This window comes from Nelumbo lutea, chromosome 5 (assembly GCF_056320005.1).
Source record: "Nelumbo lutea isolate HS-2025 chromosome 5, American lotus-T2T, whole genome shotgun sequence".
Taxonomy (NCBI): Eukaryota; Viridiplantae; Streptophyta; class Magnoliopsida; order Proteales; family Nelumbonaceae; genus Nelumbo; species Nelumbo lutea.
The window spans coordinates 84881800-84903081 of NC_142688.1; the positions used below are offsets into that span (position 1 = coordinate 84881800).

At 35.8% G+C, this 21282-nt stretch overlaps 2 protein-coding genes and 1 non-coding gene across 3 annotated transcripts in view; all 3 read left to right on the forward strand.

The window, feature by feature from the left end:
* LOC148853216 (putative LRR receptor-like serine/threonine-protein kinase At1g06840) overlaps positions 1-8634 on the forward strand; it is an 83452-nt gene extending 74818 nt beyond the window's left edge. The window contains exons 19-21 of the mRNA XM_088946080.1: positions 5606-5856; positions 6777-6911; positions 7992-8634. Coding sequence (XP_088802206.1) covers positions 5606-5856; positions 6777-6911; positions 7992-8336 — 731 coding nt within the window. The 3' untranslated portion in view covers positions 8337-8634. The remainder of the gene's footprint in view (positions 1-5605; positions 5857-6776; positions 6912-7991) is intronic.
* A 3370-nt stretch (positions 8635-12004) lies between these two features.
* LOC148853217 (large ribosomal subunit protein uL16-like) lies at positions 12005-16419 on the forward strand. Its single transcript, XM_088943951.1, has 4 exons — positions 12005-12086; positions 13602-14103; positions 15797-15878; positions 16181-16419. Exons 1-4 carry the CDS (start codon positions 12077-12079, stop codon positions 16247-16249), a joined length of 663 nt encoding a protein of 220 aa, XP_088800077.1. The 5' UTR covers positions 12005-12076; the 3' UTR covers positions 16250-16419.
* On the forward strand, positions 14911-15018 carry LOC148853218 (small nucleolar RNA snoR100). Its single transcript, XR_016100130.1, has one exon. It is a non-coding gene; the product is annotated as a small nucleolar RNA snoR100 (small nucleolar RNA).
* Positions 16420-21282: the final 4863 nt, after the last annotated feature.

Here is a 21282-nt window from a genome sequence, read left to right on the forward strand (position 1 = left end):
CTCAACACCCAAACTCAGCATCTATACTAGTTCAATCCGTATCTGCACCTATCGAACCACCTCAAACCAAACCAACTTCTTCACCCATTCATTCCAGACCCATGACAGAGAATGATGGACTCTGTGACTCTGAGATTGCAAGTATATTCAAGAAGAAGAGACCAGGATCCTAATCTTGTGTAGGTTCAAGATTCAACTCCTAATCCTACGAATGAGGTAAATACAGTTCTAGAAATTTCTTCTGAATTAGCATCTGGCCAAGATCTTCCTATTGCCCTTAGGAAAGGCACAAAAGAATGCACTAAACATCCCTTATATCCCTTAGCAAATTTTGTGTCCTTTAAAAATTTCTCACCATCACATAGGAGTTTCCTAGTGAGTTTGAACACCATTCATATTCCTAATACTTTATCTGAGGCATTATCTGATGAGAAATGGAAAGATGCTATGAGAGGAGATGCAGGCTCTAGATAAGAATCAAACGTGGGAAATTGTTGACCTACCACCAGGAAAGAAACCCATGGGCTGCAAGTGGGTTTTCACAGTAAAGTACAAGTCAGATGGCTCTCTAGAAAGATACAAGGCAAGACTCGTGGCAAAGGGATATACACAAACCTATGGTGTTGACTATCAGGAAACATTCGCTCCAGTGGCTAAGATGAATACGGTAAGAATTTTGTTGTCACTAGCAACTAACTTCGATTGGTACTTGGAGCAATTTGATGTAAAGAATGTGTGGCGAATTATAGAGGGAGAAAAGAAGAAAATTCTCTTTATTGATGATTAAAACATATTGAGCATACAACTTAAATAAGAAAAGATGGGAAAGGCAAACCCCTAGAATCTCTCACAATCAGGGATAGACTAAATCTTTCCCTTAATCCTAGGATACGACTTTCCTAAATTTATTCAAATCTAATCCTTCCTAAATTTATTCAAATCTCTTAATCAATCAAATCATATTTTTCTTAATTTTCCGCAAATCCTATCTTTCTTAATTTGCCGACAGAATGCTTTTCTTTACGGTAATTTAGAGGAAGAGATATACATGGATATTCCTCAGGGCTTCAAAGGAAATCTAAAAGGAAATAAAGTTTGCAGGTTGAAGAAAGCACTATATGGTCTCAAGCAATCACCTAGGGCGTGGTTTGGAAGATTTACTAAAGTTATGCTTGCCATCGGATACAAACAAAGTCAGGGAGATCATACACTCTTTATAAAGCATTTGGATGCAGGGGGAGTCACGGCTCTTCTGGTATATGTTGATGACATAATTGTGACAGGAAATGATGAAAAGGAGAAGGAAGCCTTGAGAAGATGCCTAGTTAGAGAATTAGAAATAAAAGAACTTGGAAGATTGAAGTATTTTCTAGGGATTGAAGTTGCTCATTCCAAAGAAGGCATCTTTATCTCACAACAGAAATATGTAACAGATCTTTTAAGAGAGATAAGAAAGTTAGCATGCAAACCATCCTCCACACCGATTGAGCCAAATCACAAATTGGGAGAAGCAAATGAAGATCCAGCAGTGAATAGGGAAATGTACCAAAGATTAGCAGGAAAACATATATATCTTGCCCACACAAGGCTAGACATAGCATATGCCGTGAACGTGGTTAGCCAGTTTATGCACAACCCAAAAGAGGTTCACCAGTAGGCGGTCTATAGGATACTACATTACCTAAAGGCTAATCCTGGCAAAGGAATCTTGTTTAAAAGAAATATTGGATTAGCCCTAGAGGCATACACCGATGCAGATTATGCAGGCTCTCCCGTGGATAAGCGGTCCACTACAGGTTACTATACGTTCCTTGGAGGAAATCTTGTGACATGGAGGAGTAAGAAGAAGAATGTGGTAGCTAGATCAAGTGCAGAAGCAGAATTCAGGGCAATGGCTCAGGGAGTATGTGAATTACTATTGCTCAAGATAATTTTGGAAGACCTAAAGATCAGATGAGAAGGTCCAATGAGATTATTCCGCAACAACAAGCCAGTTATTAACATTGCTCACAATCCCGTCCAACATGACAGGACAAAGCACATTGAGATAGATAGGCATTTCATAAAGGAAAAGCTGGATAGCGGATTAATTTGCACTCCATACGTCTCAACGAATGGTCAACTGGCAAATGTGCTTTCAAAAGGGCTTTGCAGTGTGGCATTCCAAGGACTTATCTCCAAGCTGGGAATGAAAGATGCATATTCACCAGCTTGAGGAGGAGTGTTGGAAAGTAGAAGATTGATTTTCTGATTGATTCTCCAATTTTAGGTCCATCAGTTTAGGAAATGTACATAAGTTAGTTTCCTAGAATCATGGGATATTAATTGGAGAATCCCACTGATATAGAAATTAGTTTTCTAGGAAAAGTTAGTTTCCTATTTTATCGCCCTGTAAGTTAGCTCTGTAATTCTATATAAAGCTATGTATATGCTCCTTCCAAGAAATACAATCAATTCATTTTTTCTCTCAAATTCTCACACGAACAACCATGAATACTATTCACCACCTTGTGCCACAACCTCTCTCTCTCCAACGGCCATCTCCAAAGCCACTTCCCTAATAAAGCTTTGTTCTTAAGAACTAGGTTACCTATTCCTAATCTCCCTTCTTCCTTAGTTTTGTTGACTATCTCCCACCTAATTAGATGATCCTTCTTCTCTTCCCTTGGCTCCCACAAGAAGTCTCTCATCACCTTTTCTAGCTTCTTAGATTCCCTTGAAGGTATTCTGAACACCGAGAGAAAATAAACTAGAACACTGGCAAGAGTCGCTCTAATCAAGGTCACTCTACCCCCTATCAAAATGTAACTTTTCTTCCAAGAAGCCAACCTCTTTTTGAACTTTTCCACAATTGGATACCAAAACCAACATTCTTTTGGGTTAGCTCCTAATGGAATACCCAAGTAGGTTAAAGGCCAATCAAACATAGAACACTCTAGACAATCTGCTATAGCCTTTGTCTCCCAACCTTCCAAATTGATTCCAACAACACAATTTGTCAAAGTTAACTATCAGGTTTGAAGCAGACTCAAAGGATTTAATAAGATCTTTCAGGTTTCTCACTCTCCCCAAGTCTCCCCCTTCACAAAAAATGATAATATCATTAGCAAACTGAAGATGAGTCACTAGGACATTATTCTTGCCTATCCTCCACCCACTTATCAGCCCTTTCCTATCTTCTTTAGAAATCATTCTACTAAACACATCTACCACAAGTGTGAACAAGAAAGGTGAAAGAGGATCTCCTTGCCTAAGTCCTTTACATGCTGGGAAAAAAATCCTTGACCCCCATTAACTAGAACTGAAAATTGACAAGAGGTTATGCATCCACTCACCCACCTCCACCATCTATCCCTAAATCCACATTTTCTTAACACTTCTAATAGAAAATTCCAACCCATTGAGTCATAGGCCTTCTCAATGTCCAACTTACAAATGAAACCTTGATTGTCTGAGCTCTTCATTTCCTTCACACATTCATTTGCTATAAGAATCAGGTCTACAATCTGCTTATCTTGTACAAAGGCTCCTTGGGCTTGAGTAATGAGAGAGGGAAGGACCTTTTTAATCCTCAAAGAAAGCACTTTTGCTACAATCTTATAGACACTAGTCACCAAACTAATTGGCCTAAAATTTTTAGGGTGTTTGGCATCTAATCTCTTTGGGATGAGAGCTAAGAATGTGCCATTAACTCCACGACTAATCACATGGTTGTTTTCAAACTCCCTAAAAACCTCAAACAAATCTTCTTTGATAGTGTCCCAACACTCTTGATAGAAAGCCATAGTAAAATCATCTGGTCCAAGAGCCTTTGACATGTCCATAGAGAAAACAGCTTGGCCAATCCGGATCTTCCACTCTCACCCGTCTCTCCAAGGGCCTACTCGAAATGGATTTGAAGTGAGTTGCAAAGCAATTGGCTATATCCTCTTGGGACTCGATTTCCACTCCTTCAACCTCAAGCTTGGCCACAAAATTTTCTCTCCTTCTCCCATTAGCCATACCGTGAAAGAACTTGGTATTCCCATCCCCTTCTTTGATCCATTTATGCTTAGATTTTTGCCTCCAAGATATCTCCTCCCTAACCAAGACCTCTTCCAAATCTTTCAACTTCCATCTCAATTCTCTTTCTTGTGCAGTCATGGTCCTTTAATACTCCTTTGAATCTAAATCCTCAACGGTGTGCATCACCATGTCAAGAACTTGTGTCACAAATGAAGAGTGGATGGAAAAAGGAGCTTTGTTGTTGGGGCTTTCGTGCCAAAACTTGCACCATGAGTAGAGGATGGAAAAGAGAACATGTGCAACCCTTTTAGGCCCCCACCCATGTAGTGATATGTAAGATTCCTGTTTCATTTAGGTTTATCCTTTAAATGCTCACTTTTTGGCATAATTCAACTCACAAAGCCTTGTTCCAACTTTTTGGGATTGGGTAAAGAACCCTGTTTAACCATTCCACTCAATGAAGGGCCATATCTTTTTGTTATGAATCTTCAGGTTTTCTCACTGCTTCAAGTCAACTCCTTTAATTTCTTTCCCATAGGTCTTTTAGAACGTAGGGGCCATTACTTGGTTAATGGTAAAATCTCAGGCTGGAAAGCATGGGAACAGCCACTTTGTGCAAAAAATGCCAATGGTTAGGACCATATCCAGTCTACCCCTCCCAAGACCCCAGATAGCTGGAATCGACATTGGTAGTGGCCTTTTTATAGGTCTTTTAGGGCTCTTTTTCTTCCCTGGTTAAACTGTTCAATCCACAATATATCCAGCTTTCTGGTTTGACCATCTGGGTTTAAACATTGTTTAATATCCCACTAGCCCACGAAGTTAACTACAGATGTTTTACCTAAGGTACAACTCTGCTTAATGAAAAGACTACCACCACTTAATATCCCACTAGCCCACAAAATTAACTACAGATGTTTTTACATGAGATATAACAAAGCGTAATACAAAGACTACCATTACATCTTCACAGAATACAAGGTATTTGATATAGCCATATTACATTTAGTGAACTCAGCACTTTAAATAAGAAAGAGATGAAGTTTCAGTTACATGGTTCTAGACATAGGCTGTGAAATAGGAATCAGAATCCCCCCTCCCCCTACTCTTTCATCCTAAACTCTAGGTTATGATGAATCGTTGGTTAGTTGTTCCTTACATGAATTTTCATCTCTATATTTTAGCCCAAAAAAATATCAATATCATCAATGGACCTCTTTGTTTGCACTAGTATGTAGAGAAAAGTACTTACTGATTTGACCAGTCAAACTTCAAAACCTTATATCAGTCTTCACCTCTGGATGTTGACTTATATTATAGAGTGGTGGGCAAGTTGAACCAAATATTGGAGTGCCAAATTTGAAAATCTCAAAGATTTGGAGCGTACTGTGTGTTTGTCCATAGAGGGAGAAAGCTAAGAGAAAAGGATGGGGTGCCAGGTTTGGGGCTATTTTTACATTAACCGGCTAAAAATGTGCTAAAATGCTGGAATTAGTCCCCTAAAGTTAAGGTTTCCTTAGCCAACATGTGAAATCATTTCAACTTATGTCCATACTGTGTACAGAAGAATTAACTCAGTTGTGCTTTTCTGCTGTCACAGGTAAAACAAAAGAACCTCTGAGTTTTGCAACAAGGTTGCAAATTGCATTGGGTTCAGCCAAGGGCATTCTCTACCTCCATACAGAAGCAGATCCACCAATATTTCATAGAGATATCAAAGCTAGCAACATATTATTAGACTCCAAATTTACTGCCAAGGTTGCTGATTTTGGTCTTTCACGACTTGCCCCAGCTCCAGATATTGAAGGAATTGTGCCTGGTCATGTATCCACAGTTGTAAAGGGAACTCCGGTAGGCATGGTTACCCAATTATAACAGTCATCTAATTCACCCTTTAACTTGCTTTGGTTCCGCTGACATTTTACCATCATCATTTTGAGCATTTAGAAGTTTAGTCAGACCTAAGAACTGATTTTCTTCTTTTATTTCAATTCTATGAACTAGCAAACAATTTATGCATTTTATAAAGGTTGCCAAAAGTGATCATCAAAGGACTAGCATAAACTTTAGAGTAAAATTTCTGTTTTGACCCACTGAAAAAGTTGATTTATGTGGTTCTAACCAACTATTGTAAAAGGGGGCATAAGTTAACTGTAACAAAACCTTTCTGGTCTATAGAAAGTCATTCTTTGAGATACTATTTCCTCTTTAATATTAGTTCAGTGACAGTAGCCCTGCCCTTGCATCATTGCAGGTAATATTATATTTAAGTCATCTGAATTACCTCTTCAAAAATATTTTAGTTAAGCTTTTGAGTGATATGTTGTTACCTGTTGTACTCTTTTTTCAGTCTAATAAATTTCTTTTTATTTACAACCAAATTATATATAAACTGAATTGACCTCGCTTTTCAAGTTCACCTTTCTGCATTAGTGACATTCTTTTATATGCTTATGATTGCACTGATAATCAAACCACATCCAGAAGGAGACCTTTCTGCCACCATGGTTCAATTCCCTAGTCTTGATCTTTGCATCCTACTCTCAAGGGAAAAAATTAAAAATAAAAAATCTGGGGCAAATTGATTCATTCAGGGCAGAGCAAGAGCTGGACTGAATCTTCTTTTGAGAATGGAAAAATCTATGCCATATGGAAAGTAAAAGATAAGATTGAATATTAAGCTTTTCAAACATGGAAAAGCTAAAATAAGTACTTAAACTTAGTTTCACTGAATAAATGATGTTTAATGAACCTTGTGTGCATTTTTGCAGGGCTACCTTGACCCAGAATATTTCTTGACCCATAAATTGACGGATAAAAGTGATGTTTATAGCCTTGGAGTTGTTTTCCTAGAGCTCTTGACGGGGATGCAGCCAATTTCTCATGGCAAAAACATTGTTCGAGAGGTATCACCTTATACTACCTCTTCGAGAGTTAAATTAGGATGTTATAAATAGTTGAGCAAGCATCGACAGTAGCCATACAGATGTTTGGCCCATATTTTCAAGAACCACCACACTGTGAACTCATCCATGAGATTTCATGGTCAAAGTCAAAATTGGCAGACAGAACATTTAATGCTTAGGATTTATGTTGTTATCTAGGTTTCTCTTTACAGAGAGAAGTAAATGAAGTGGTTTTGACTGACTTATAATGCTTGTTTTGATATGGCTTATAGTTCTGATTTCTCTAATTCGAGGCCATTGAATTGTTGGCCCTAGTTAGAGATGTAAATAACCCAACTTTGGCTCAGATCGACCCTAAGGGACTACTGAATTGGATCCATGCGGACCCGTGAATAACATCCCTATACTCAATCAAGGCCATTTTTTGGAAAATATTCCATTGTTATTGTGTCAATGGTTCGGCTTTGGCACACAAACAAGTGGCCCAAAACTCAGACTGGGGGTTGATCCGGTTGATCCTACCAGGCTACCTGTAGAAGAGTGTATAGGCCTGACATGATCTGAAGAGTATGCCAGTCCTGTTCAACCAATTGATGTCAAATGATCTTAAAAAAATAAAGTAGATTTACATTTCAGGTTTGGTTCAGCAGTTGACTGAGTGGATTGAATGTTCTGCACGTTTAAATAGCCAGGTGGGCAAGTCAAATGTAGTTTTGATGCTGCTCCGAGTCTTAAAACACCATTTATGACCTTGTTGTAAAACATCAGAGTATCCCATTTTGGGGACCATTATTTGGTTGGATGGTAAAATCTCTGGCTGACAGGTATTAAAGCAGGGGTTCGAGTCTGAGAGCAGCCGCTTCAGGCTTCAGCTAACAATACCAGAGATCAGATCCATGTTCATTCTACCCCAACCATGACCCCAAATGGCCAGAGCTATATAACCTGGAAATGGCCATACTACTGACTTTCTCTATGCATGTGTTAAATGAAAATGAAAAAAGTTGATCATTTTATGCTTGCATCATGTATAGTTTTTGAATACGACATTAAGGTTTGCTTTTCGTTGTTCAATCTCAGGTCAACATGGCATATCAATCGGGTATGATCTTATCGGTTGTAGATGGACGCATGGGATCTTATCCTTCTGAGTGCATCGAGAAGTTTTTAACTTTGGCCCTTAAGTGTTGCCAAGATGAGACCGAATCTCGACCTTCAATGGCGGATGTGGTTAGAGAACTTGAGAACATGTTGCACAAGATGCCAGACGCAGACAAAACGCCGACAGAACCTGCAGTTTCCAATCCTCTAAAGGCAGCGACTCCACCGTTTTCATCCTCGTCAATGAAGAACACTTACGTGTCATCAGATGTCTCCGGTAGTGACCTTGTCAGTGGAGTTATCCCTTCCATTACGCCTAGATGATGGAAGTGGTTGTCGTATTTACTTTTATTTGATTACAAGTCCTCCCCTACTATATGATAAGGGCCTTTGTTTTTTTTTTTTTTTTTTCTGAATTTGAATAGATGATAGTCTGCAATAGGTGATTGCGTTTTAATGTACTACTACATTGAGGGTAGAATTGTAATTTTACAATTATGTGGGGGGAAATCAATGACTATAGTAATAAACAACATGGCATCTAATGTATTATTTACTTAAAGTGTGATTTTCGAAGAGAACCAATATACTATACTAATAATCTTGAATTAGTTGGGCTAAACTGTCCTATGAGAAATCAAAATGCAACTAATTGCCTTGTGCATGCTACTTATTTTATAGGGTAATTAGATTTGTAGAATTTACAACTAAGTCAACCTCACTCCAATAGGGCTTCAAGTGATCGAATTAAATATACCTAGATCCAAATTTGATTTTTAACGATTGGATTCAAATTGAACTTTAAATGTTGGATTTGTGTTAACTTTTGACAGAATGAAATTTGGATTGCAATTAGATACTGAATGGTATTTATCAATTAAAATACAGCATTTGTATGAATTGAAAACGATTTGTATGTAACTTTTTTTTGGTAGAAAGAATTTGTCTGAAACTTGAATGACTCTTTAGTAAAAATATAGCATAAACCAACGTAAAGTTTAGGATGAAAATTTTGTCTTCACAGTGACCATTAAACTTCATCGGTAGCAAATTGCTTCTCTTCACCTCTTTCTGTCACAGATGATCATGGTTTAATGCAATTTTATGTAGACGCATCAACAAATTTCGGCAAGTATGTGGAAAGAGAAAAAGTACTTTTGTGCTTGGACAACAAAAAAAATAGAGAGAGAGATTTGAAGTTTGGTTAAAAATGCTTTTAGAAGTAGATTCCTTAAAAGCAAAAACAAATCTGCAACAAACAGCAAAAAGTCATTCTGAATTACTCAATACTATAACCACACACTCTTGACAAAATATGATTTTCACAAAATACAGAAAGGTATAAATGTATGCGGCCTTACCACGTGTGATATAATCACAATAAGATGCACACATGGCAAAATGTATACCATGTTTGCAAATAAATGTGGTTTTTCCAAGTTGGTCTTTGAAGCAGATTGTCTTTACTTGATACCACATTCCGCTGCCCTTCCTACTAACTCAATGACATAGTGACAATTGTCTCATCTTTGTGCGATCTCTTATTACGTGCAACAATTTCCACATGAGAATCCACTTTCATCACCTTCCACCTTGAGAAGAAAACACAGTGGTAGCGACCAGAGCTCATCTTCCCTCTAAAGTCCCTCCCTTCTCTTATCCCCTCTGTCATTCTCTCTCTCTCTCTCTCCTCCTCCTGTTCTTCCTTTTTTTTTCTCTTTAGCTACTGTTTATTGTCTTTTCAACAGAACAGAGAGAACTCGTAGCCATGTTATTCTCTCAACATTAAAAAATTAGAAACAGCGAACACACAAATAGAAAGAGAGAACGCCCTCAACAGTGAAACATGTTATTTCAAATAAAATGGTCCTTCCAGCATATAGAGATGATCTAGGAACCAACTTAGGCATGGACCAACAGAGACATGAAGTAGCTTTGCTTATGGGAAGATAGATAGGAGATTGGGGGAGAGAGGTGTAGGAATTAGAGAGAAGAGTGGGACGAGGATAAGTGAGATGAATCCTCTAGAGAGAGAGAGAGTGAGAGTGGGAGCTTTTTAAATAAGGGGCAATTTGGTCCCAATAAAGACTTTTTTCTTCCCACTATTTGCTTTTACAATTTATTTTGAAATGTATATAATTTTGCCAATTCAACAAACTTTGTTATTTTTTTATGCAAAAAAACTCAATACTAAAACATCTCCTCATTTTTTCAAAATGGACTTAGACCTCCCTTAGCGGAGAAAACCTCCCATCCTTTAATTCTCTGTCCGTGTCTATTAGAATGTGACATCATGTACACTTTATTTTTTAATTCCAATTTTGCCCTCTATTACCTCTTTGTATATTTGGTTGTCTTATGTGGAAAAAAAAAAACCTCCCTTACCAAGTAAAGGCAATCTTGAATAGATTTTGGTTGTCGGCGTCCAATTCACCGTTACAATGGCGTTTCAAAGTGTTATGAAACAAAAACCAAACCCAAAGCCATCAATGGTTAGACGAAGAAAAAGTGGAGGTGCATTTCATCCATTTGAGAGGAAGCCATCGGTCGTTGCAATGACAACACCATTTACTACTAAAATCATCAACAACGACAACATAAGAGATGAAAAGGGACAGTCGCACAAGAAGCCCAAGGATTATTGAATGTTAGAGCTAAATTGATGCTTCTTGAAGTAATAATATTTTTATAACAAAAGATTGCTTAACAGAAAATTAAAGCACCATTATTTTTTTATTTGATCGTTTTGATCGCAAGATGAACATTGGTTTTCAGAGAGAAGAAAAATGCCATTGTGAGATGTTACCAGTGCTCCATTGGCAACAATTGGATACAACGGTTATATGAACAAGTCATATTCACTGTTCCAAGGTTGAAGATGATGTCTCTTTGTTTCTTTGAATTAATTACATATTAATGTAATCCCAAAAATAATTTGAAATATATTACTCATTTGCTTTCTTTGTTAGATATAATGATTTAAAAAATTAAGAGGGGAGTTCTAAGTCCAAATTAAGAAGTGAGAGGATATTTTGTTATTCAGGTGATTATCAGCCCATAATTGTCAAATGGACAATTTAATAATTTTATGGGTAAATCATTGAAACATCCCCTAAATTTTTTACTATTGTTGAGACCTCCCCTGAAGTTTGGTAATTGTAATCACCTCTCCAAAACTTTATGACATAGTTGCAAACAAATCCCTTCTATTGGAATCTTCAAACAAAAGGCATGAAAATCTCCAAAATACCAATGTGATTATTATTCAGATTAGTTTCTACTGAAAAACAATACAAACTTTATAAATAAAAAAGAGAATTTAAAGTTATAACTTTACCTTTGAATGATTGATATGAAGGGAAAATTTAAAAAATAAATAAATTTCAAAAAAGAAAAGATTGGAAGGGTTTGAGATAGTGATTCACGTGAAGAAAAAATTTGAAAAATAAACATTTTAGTCAAAAATAATCAGATGGATATTTTTAATATTTTCATACCTCTTTAGGGTATTCTAACAAAAGAGGTTTACTTCCAACTATATCAAAAAATTCAAGGAAAGACCAATTGATGATGCTCAGTTGGTAGGTTCTCTGACTCTTCTACCTAGAGACCTGGGATCATATTCCACTGCCACGAGGGGTAGTCCCATGAAGCCAAAAAAAAAATCAGGGAAAGTGGTTGCAATTGCCAAACTTTAGTTGAGGTTTTAAGCGGCTACTATAAGCTTCAAGGAGGTTTCAGCCCTAATTTTATTAATGTCAGTGGTCAATTTTACAATTTTACAATTTTACTTCCACCTGTTACGCTTTTAAAGTAGCAGCGGCAAAGCGCCGGGGGTTTTTTTATCGTAAAACAAAGTTTGGGGGCCTAGGTGTTTATTCCCCTGAGTATAGGGTCGTTTTCTGTAATATTTCTTTTTTACATGTGTAACATTAGCATTTGTAAGAATCGCCATTTCTTTCTGCTATATATATAGCCCGATAACTAGGGTTTGGCATTCGCAATCGCATACTCGCAGTACATCTCCATCCGTTGGAAAACCGCGCCGACGGAGAGAGCTCGCAATGGGGAGAAGTAAGTTAGAATAGTGTTCTCGTCCTTGTGAGACTTACATGCGTCTTGTGCTCTGTTTGTCCTCTGTGAATTTGTTTATGAGATTTGGATGCTTAAATTTGATAACTAGTTATTGTTATCGATTTCTTTGTCTTTTTTGTTTTCTCTTTTGATCTGTAACTTAGCCAAAGGCTCCTCTCTGCCTGAGGTTCTACTTCTGAGTTGATTATTTTGCGGACACGCGGATTTCCATTGTTTTGGAAGTAGGTTTATATCGTAGATATGATCTCTTGACTTAACGCAAAAAGAGCATAACAAATTTGTTTCTTAAGACAAAGCAGGCTTATCAAATGGGTGTCATAAACTAAGCATTAGGCTCCCGTTATTGGGGACCTTAAAGCTTAAGATTGATGTATTTATAGTCTTAGCATGTCTTGTAGATTTGTTTTAAACTAACCATCAGGTGTTACTCTGTAGTCGGAAAGGAGTAGGAGTATTTGCTAACTTATTTTGGTAAGGTTAGCTAATGGGGTATGTAGGTTGCTTCTACATTGCTGGCTTCCGGATGCTGATGTTCTCACTTTACAGGGGAGATTTACTATTGCTAATATGCTATGCATTAGTTTTTATGTGGTGTCCCTTATAAGGCTGACCATTTTGGTAATATTATTCCATTAATGTTTATGGAAGAATGCGTAGTTGGGTGAAGCAATAAAATGCACTTGACATAGAACAGTCTTTGATCTTATGTTCCATGGTATTCCTCAGATAGTCAGATGTCCTATAAGGTATATTGGGATTGTTAAGCAAGATTTTAGCAAAGTAAAGTTGAAATGTCAACACAGTCTACTAGTCAGATTTTTTAATAGTGGATTGTTCTAATTTATATTTGTTATTTATTTATTTTTACTCTGGATTCCGTTAGAGTTTTTGTTACATGGAGAATGTGTAGTTGGGTGAAGTAATGCACTTGTCATAGAACAGTGTTTGATAATATGTTCCATGGGTGAAGTAATGCGCTAGTCAGATTTTTTTAATAGTGGATTGTTCTCTAACTTATATTTGTTATTTATTTATTTTTACTCTGGATTCCGTTAGAGTTCTTGTTACATGGAGGAAGTTTGCAAATGATCAAATCATGATGGAAGCTTATCTATACTTGTGTTCCTCATTTGATTTTCTTTCTTTCTTTTTTTATCCTTTTTCAAGCTGATTACTCTACCATTTATCTTCATTGTTCTCAATAAGAACGTGATAATGTCATTTGATTTCTTTCCTTCGAGGTTTTATTGACTTGAACCATGATGCTGTATCTGAGAGTATACTTGTAACATACGATCTTTGATAACTTGTTAGGAAAGACATTGTTACTTCAATATTTTATCTGCTTTGTTTTTATCTTTTCTGGTTATATATTTATTTAGCATCTATGTTGATTTTGTCAGAACATACTACATTATTTTTTGTGTTTGCATGGAATAAATGGGTGATGGCAATTTGACAATTTAACGAGTTATCTTATGTTTGCAAATGTAGGACCAGCAAGGTGCTATCGTCAAATAAAAAACAAGCCATACCCAAAATCACGATATTGTCGTGGTGTTCCTGACCCAAAGATCAGGATCTATGACGTTGGAATGAAGAGGAAGGGAGTCGATGAGTTCCCATTCTGTGTCCACCTGGTGAGTTGGGAGAAGGAGAATGTTTCAAGTGAGGCTCTCGAGGCTGCTCGGATTGCTTGCAACAAATATATGACCAAATTTGCTGGAAAAGACGCTTTCCATTTGAGAGTCAGAGTGCATCCATTCCATGTTCTGCGTATCAACAAGATGCTTTCATGTGCTGGAGCTGATAGGCTCCAGACTGGAATGAGGGGTGCATTTGGAAAGCCACAGGGTACTTGTGCAAGAGTGAGCATTGGTCAGGTTCTCTTGTCTGTCCGCTGCAAAGATGGCAATGGCAATCATGCACAGGAGGCCCTTCGCCGTGCCAAGTTCAAGTTTCCTGGTCGCCAAAAGATCATTGTCAGCAGGAAGTGGTATGCCTTAAGTAAAATGTTATTAGGGCCTCTAAGCAATGCCAATCATTTGTGTGCACATCTACCAAAAAAATATTCATGCATACACACAAATACAATAACATGGATATCCTCCTTATGAGGTCACAAATAAAATTTCTTGAATTTGGACTTCATCCTTTATCTCAAACCTGGACTACAGTTGGAAAGGAAAATGGTTAGCCTGATCAGACTCCCCAATGCCACAAATTAAATAAAAAGGTCATTTTCCTATGGTGGTCCTAACTATCTGGGGTCTTGGAGTGGGTAGATTGGATACTGAACTAACCTTTGGCATTTTTTTATTGAAGTTGCTGCTCTCAGACTTGAACCTGCATTCTCACACTTGACATCCCAAGATAAAAGAAAAGAATATAGAATACTAGGATAGTTTTATATGCACTGATCATTTTTTACCCTTTTCTTCCTCGTATTTGGATAGAATGAGATTTCTGCTTATCTTCTTGTACTGCTAAATGTGAATTGTGTTCCCCTGATCCACCTAAGATAAACAAATAAGAAATGTAGATGGTTATTCTATCTGTTAATCTGATCTAGAGTTGTAGTGTATTTGGCTGGGTAAGCTTTAGGTTTTTTATCCTTATTTTTCTTGTTTGGTCTCCCCATTTTCTTTGCTAGGGTTTCCTGCCCCCTCCCCCCTAGTCCAACCTTCTTTCTTAAATTTTGAAACAAAATAATAGAACTTTTGTGCATATGTTCTCTTTAAATGAATGTTTATATGAATGTGAGTTAAACCTGTGTACAATAAGCCGATGCTCTGGATTTGTGAAATGAAGGAAGCATGGTAAGGTGCACAGAGATTAAATTGATCTTCATGTCTGCTTGCTTTGATGCTTTCTTGCTTTGATTTTGCAGGCCTGGATCTGATCTACATTTTCTGTTTGTTAGATTTTCTATTAAGCTTACAAGAGAGAAGAAAAAAAATGACCTACATGTTGATCATTTACCAGAAATTTTCAATTTTTCATATTAATTTATTAATGTAACCAAAGAGACCGCCTAGATTATCTTGTTGGTGACCAACAGACAGCCCAGTCACACCCACTTCTGGTGGGCATGGATGTGTTAATCATCAAGGTTTAGTTTTATTTTCCTCATCTTATCATTAAATGCTACCTTCTTGGGCATGAACAGCTTCTCAGAATAGAGTCAATGACAGTTTTTTTTTTCTCGCTAGTCTATGGCATTTTGGTTTTGATGCAAGTTGAGGTTTACCTTTCACCTCCTCTGTTCTCCCTTTTCCTATTCTGATGGTAGAGTTTTCAACCTGGAAACTGGTTTGAAAAGCTCTGGTTGTGTGATAAACTTTGTCTGATTATTTGATATTACATCCTACAAGGAAAATTCTGCCTCCTTACTTCCATGTTGCCAATCTGTGTTTTATGCCACTTATCACATGTACTTCGCATATTACATAGATTGGTTTATTGAAGTTTCTGTTGATTCAAGATTTTGTGAAATTACTGGCCTATGGTAGAAAAGGTGTGAAAAATGATTATTGATGGCAACCTGATTTGCTGTTGTTCTTGAGGATTGACCAAGTCCTATCGATAGACGCTTTAACTTTAACAAGAGTATTATGCTTTCTCATACATGAATTTCTGTAAGTTTCAGGATTAAATTTCTATGTTGTTAATGTCCATGGTCGTTTCAGGGGTTTCACCAAGTTTAGTCGTACTGATTATCTTAAGTGGAAGTCAGAGAACCGGATTATGCCAGATGGTGTTAATGCCAAGGTCTGTTTTCTGCATCATTCTTTTTCGTTTTTTTATTTCGTCCTTTGCAATCAAGGGGATGAAATACTATTGATATCGCCCGATACGACCTTACCGGCATATCAGGCATATCGATATTTTGAACCTTGATTGCAATTGCACCACCAGTAATTGTGGTTCGTGAATGCTATTAGATGTAGTACATAGAAAGCTCTACTACAATCGCCCAATGCCCCAACTTTAGTCATGTAATTTTGGGTTGGGGTTATTACTTGCGTTGTTTAACATGGTTAATGGAATTTAACACTTCTTTTGAATTACAGCTTCTTGGTTGTCATGGACCTCTGGCGGAACGTCAACCTGGACGAGCATTTTTGCCATCAACTGCTTAGGACATTTTGTTTACTCGATAATTTTATTTGGTAGAAGTTTGGTCAATGGATTCATGGTTTTAATATCTCCTAGGAATTTTCCTCATGAATTGGACTTTTGAATTCTCACTTTATTACTGCATCTTGTTTTATTTGACTGGAAAGTATCGCATACATTGGATTTTCTTTCACTGTCGTTAGCTCTTGATTTGATCTTGTTTCTGTCAGAGAATTTCATAATCTTACCTTCTTTCATATGGCTACCTTTAATCTCGCATACATTGGATTTGCGTTTGTACACCTCTTGAAGCTGAGTTTAAACCTCGGCCTTTCACTTAATTGGAGTTTAAATCTAAAAGTGGTGAGCAATTCTCATGCATGTCAGATCTATTCACAAGCGGTTCCAATGGAGATCTTGGGAATATCCATCCACAGACGGTTCCAACGTGCCTACCCATGAGGCACAACTGTAACATCCCCGTTGTGAAATTCAGGGTGGATTGGTCAAAATGTCAAAGCCCCCCGATGGGGTATTCGCAAGAATTACCCCGTCCCCCCCCCCCCCCCCCCCCACTACATCTATTCTTGTTTAATTCGCAAGTTGGATGCATCATGCTTCATGCATGGGTAGTGGTTTATTGTATGGAGTCTGACATCTCGCGATATGAGATATTATTTTGTTACGGGTTTTTCATCATCTAAGGCTATTGGAGATGATACAACATCTGGATTTTACCAAAAAAAAATTACATCCTGAGGATGCCCAATGTACAATATTGTCTCATGGGTAGGTACGGACAAGGTTCAAAATATCACAATGTATAAATCATTTGTTTTGTTTCTTTTCATATATATCGGTCGATACGAGCCTGTATCGAGGCTGTTCGGATCTATATCGGCCGATTCGGGCCCAAAACAATCTAGTACGAGCCTAAAACAGTCTGATACAAGGCAAATTGGCTGTGATTTGACTCACACACACACTCATCTTTATTTGCTCAACGACTATGTAATTTGAAAATAAATAAAATTGGTTTTTGTTTTTTATATTTATGTTATCTATATCAATTTATCTCATTCACTCTCTCTACCTATCGTTGTCCCTCAATCTCTCTCATTCTCTTTCTCGATTGATTTCTTCTTCTCCCTTAATTTCTATCGTTCTCCCTCGGTTTCTCTTCCTCTCCCTCTCTCTCTCTTGGTTTTTTTTTTTTTCTTATTTTCTTACACACTTATATGATATTAATTAAATTGTATAAAAGATCATGAGACCAACTTGGTATGGTTTAAAAATTATTACACCAAATTGATAAAATTCACAAGAAATTCTTGGCTATGAAACTTATATCAATTGGAGAACGATAGAGATTGAGGGAGAATGATATTTTGACTGAGAGGGGGGGTGAGGGAGAAGAATGAGAAAATTTGAGGGAGAACAATAGAGAGAGAGGCTTTGATTTGGCTACAGACCGAAGCTGAGAGAGTGGGGGAGACAGAGGGAGCGGGAGATTGAGAGATGACTATGATAGTGAGAAAGAAGGGAGGGAGATCGAAAGATAGAGGGAGTGGGAGAGAAATTGAAAACATATTTTCGATATAGGTTTTTTGTTGTGTCCAACATGGAATAAGAGTCTCATGTTGGAAACCGCCACATAAGCCTCTAAAGACATGGCGGGGGTATTTATAATTTAAAATGTAGAGTTGGATTTTAGAGTTTGGTTGGTTTTTGGACCAACCTACAACCTAATTTTAAATGTACAACTCACTTTGACTATAACTTTCCCTTTAAATTATATATTTCATTTACATTATATAAAATATTTTTTACTTATCACACTTAATGTTTGTTTGTCTACAGTATCATTTTACTCAAACCACTAACTCAAAATCTAAAAATAAAAAATGTTTGATTTCTAGGTTGATATTAAATTTTGTATTACATTTCCATCATTAATAAAATCATTTCTTATGTATAAAACTTATTTTTGTTCAATATAATGAATGTACAATATTAGAGATGTACTCAATATTTTATTCTTTATACATATATAAAATTAGATATGTGCCCAAAAGTTTCTCTTATCTTTTTTTTATTTTTGTGATTCTTTGTATTTTCTATTATTAAAAATTTTATTATTTGACTATGACATCATTTAATTTCTATGTAGATTTTTAAATTGACTTTCCATTTTCATCTTTAATAAAAACACTTTTTACACTTCACAGTTATTTATTTTAAATTTTTATTATTTAATTATGGCATTATTTATTAATCCATTTGACCCCAAATGGTCAAATTGTTTGCCCACCACTATGAGGGAAGAAAATTGTTTTGTTTTCAAAATATTTATTTTTATACTATTAAAATTAATATTGTGGATTTAATTACAAGAATTTAATGGTGAGAAAAATATATTTTAAATATAAGATTTAATGAGAGAGAATAGAAAAATATTTTTTATTTCCATTTGGTTTTAAATTTTACATTCCATTTTCATCATTAATGAAAATATTTCTTATTTGATACTTGTTATTGTTTAATATGCATGTTAAAAATGTTCCCAATTTTTTATAATTTTATTATTTAATCGTGGCAACATGGATTAACTCATTTGACCCAAAATGATTTAATTTTTACCACCACTTAGATGAAAATACTATTTTTGCTAGGTAGGTTTTAAAGGTATAAGGTTTTATGTTATTGGAATTATTAATTTACTAGGAATGGATTTGATTAATAGAACTTAATGATGAGAAGAAATAAAAATGACTTAGATATATGATTCAATGATCATGAATGCAAGTTAATAACTTAAATGTTGGATTTAATGAGAGGGGATTGAATGCATTGAATATCTTTAAATTACTTATTCTCAACTCATTTAATATCAATAACCAATTGCCCAATTTGCCCTCATTTTTTTGTCATTAATATTAAATATAGAGGGGGTAAATATTATCCTTAGAAAATTCTAAAAATATTCTTGAGGCCATTCATACTTTTTAAAATAGTATAGATATAAAATATGTAAATATAATTACTAATATATTTTTTAAGATTTATTTAAAATTTGTATCATGACTTTGATGTTGCAAGCTTAAAACAAAGTTGGATGATGTTCATGACTTTGATGTTACCATAGGTTATTAACTCTCTTTTGGTGTCTTTGTTTTTATCTTTTTGTGTTTCTTTGTAGACTCTTATTGCCATGTTGTCTTGCTGAAGAAAAAAATGATTAAATCCTACCCTACCAGCCCCATGTGAATCACATGTAGTAGTATTATTCCTTTTGATCCTCGCTCTCTCTAAAGAGACCCACGATCAAGTCAGTTCCCTATAATAAATCAAATAAAATCCTTGAGATATGTAAAGACAACGCATTCACACGCTATTAAGTACACATAAATATAATAAATATATAAATAAAAATATCAAATATGAATTTCAGAGGTCTGAGACGGTTAAAGTTTTAATGAGTTGACATTCATGGTTCATTGACTTCATTCATTGGCAGTTTGGCAATGCATGTCAGACGTCACACTCAAAACAGTTTAACTAATTTTATAAATATGAGAATTGACTCGTGGAAGTTGAGAAAGCTTGCATTGAACGGTTCAAGACCCCATGTTGGCGTGGGTGGTCCGTTTAAATCAGCCTTTATATTTCTCTATATGACATTTCAACTTTTAATGCATATTTATAAGTATTTAACTATCCATGACTTTTGTGAAATTGACTAATTATATCCCCATATTATGCAAAATGAATTGAAGTATTTCCGATTTTTTCACAATAAAACAAATATCATCCATCCGTTACTTCTTCATTAGAATCGGTTCACATTAAAATTTTGATATGATACATTCCGTATTGTATTCAGGAGCTGTCCGGAACCCTAAAGGGTGTTTTAGACTTTGATTATTTTTAGGGGGTGGGCATATTTAAAAGGGATTAAAACAGATAAAGGCAAATTTATAGTCCTAATATCAATAAAAGTAATACTTTTATAAAATTTTAAAAATAGGTTAAGTTTTTAAAAATAATATCAATTGAGGGCAAACCATTGTTCATCTTCTTCCTCCTGCAATCTATTCATCACCGCCTCTGCTCACCTTCGGCAATGTTGCCAGAGGTGGGTGGAGATAGGTGGAGGTATTGCCAAAGGCGGCGAACGATGGCACTGATGAATGGGTTGATAGAGGAAGAATATGAACGATGTTTTTGCCCTAAATTGATATTATTTTTAAAATGTTAACCTATTTTTGATTTTATTTTTTTAAATATTACTTTTATTGATATTAGGGTCTAAAAGTTGCCCTTATCTACTATAATCCCTATTTAAAACCGACTCTTTATTCGTATATATCGAATGTATCAATACTTTAAACCATGTATGTAATGTCACATGGCTATTATAATATTTTAAAAATCCAAAATTGCCATCTCTTTCTTCTTCACCATATCTAACACAAATGGATGTTATTGTTAAATATCCATTTGCCCTCTCTTTTTGCTCTTCAGGCTGCACTCAAAAATCTTGGCCATGGATATTTAACACTAGTATAATACATAATTGCCGATAAGGTCTGATTAGAGAACCGGTTTGATCGGATACCCAGTTAAACATTACCCCTTTTGCTTGTTTATGCTGCATTGAAAGGTGCAAATTGCAAACCAACATCTTATCATAGTTGAACCCAATTTTAAGTGATGTTTGGTATTGATGATGATCCCTCTTTGCTGATTATCTAGAAATCGATGATTTTTGAAAAGTCACAAAAAATTGTTGTTTGGTATCATTTACACCATATAAGTCATTTTTTGAGAAATCAGCATCAAATTTGTATAGTACTGATTTTATGACCATTAATTTTGTATTAGAGTTATTATTCAATGCCATATTAGATGCTATGTCTTAAAAATTAAGAATCAACTAGAAATCATAAAAAAAGTGATCATGAAAAAGGGTTGATTTGGGGGATGCTTGGGACTTGTGCGTTTCAGTGATTTGGCTTAATATTATAATACATTTATAACACAACTGTGTGATATC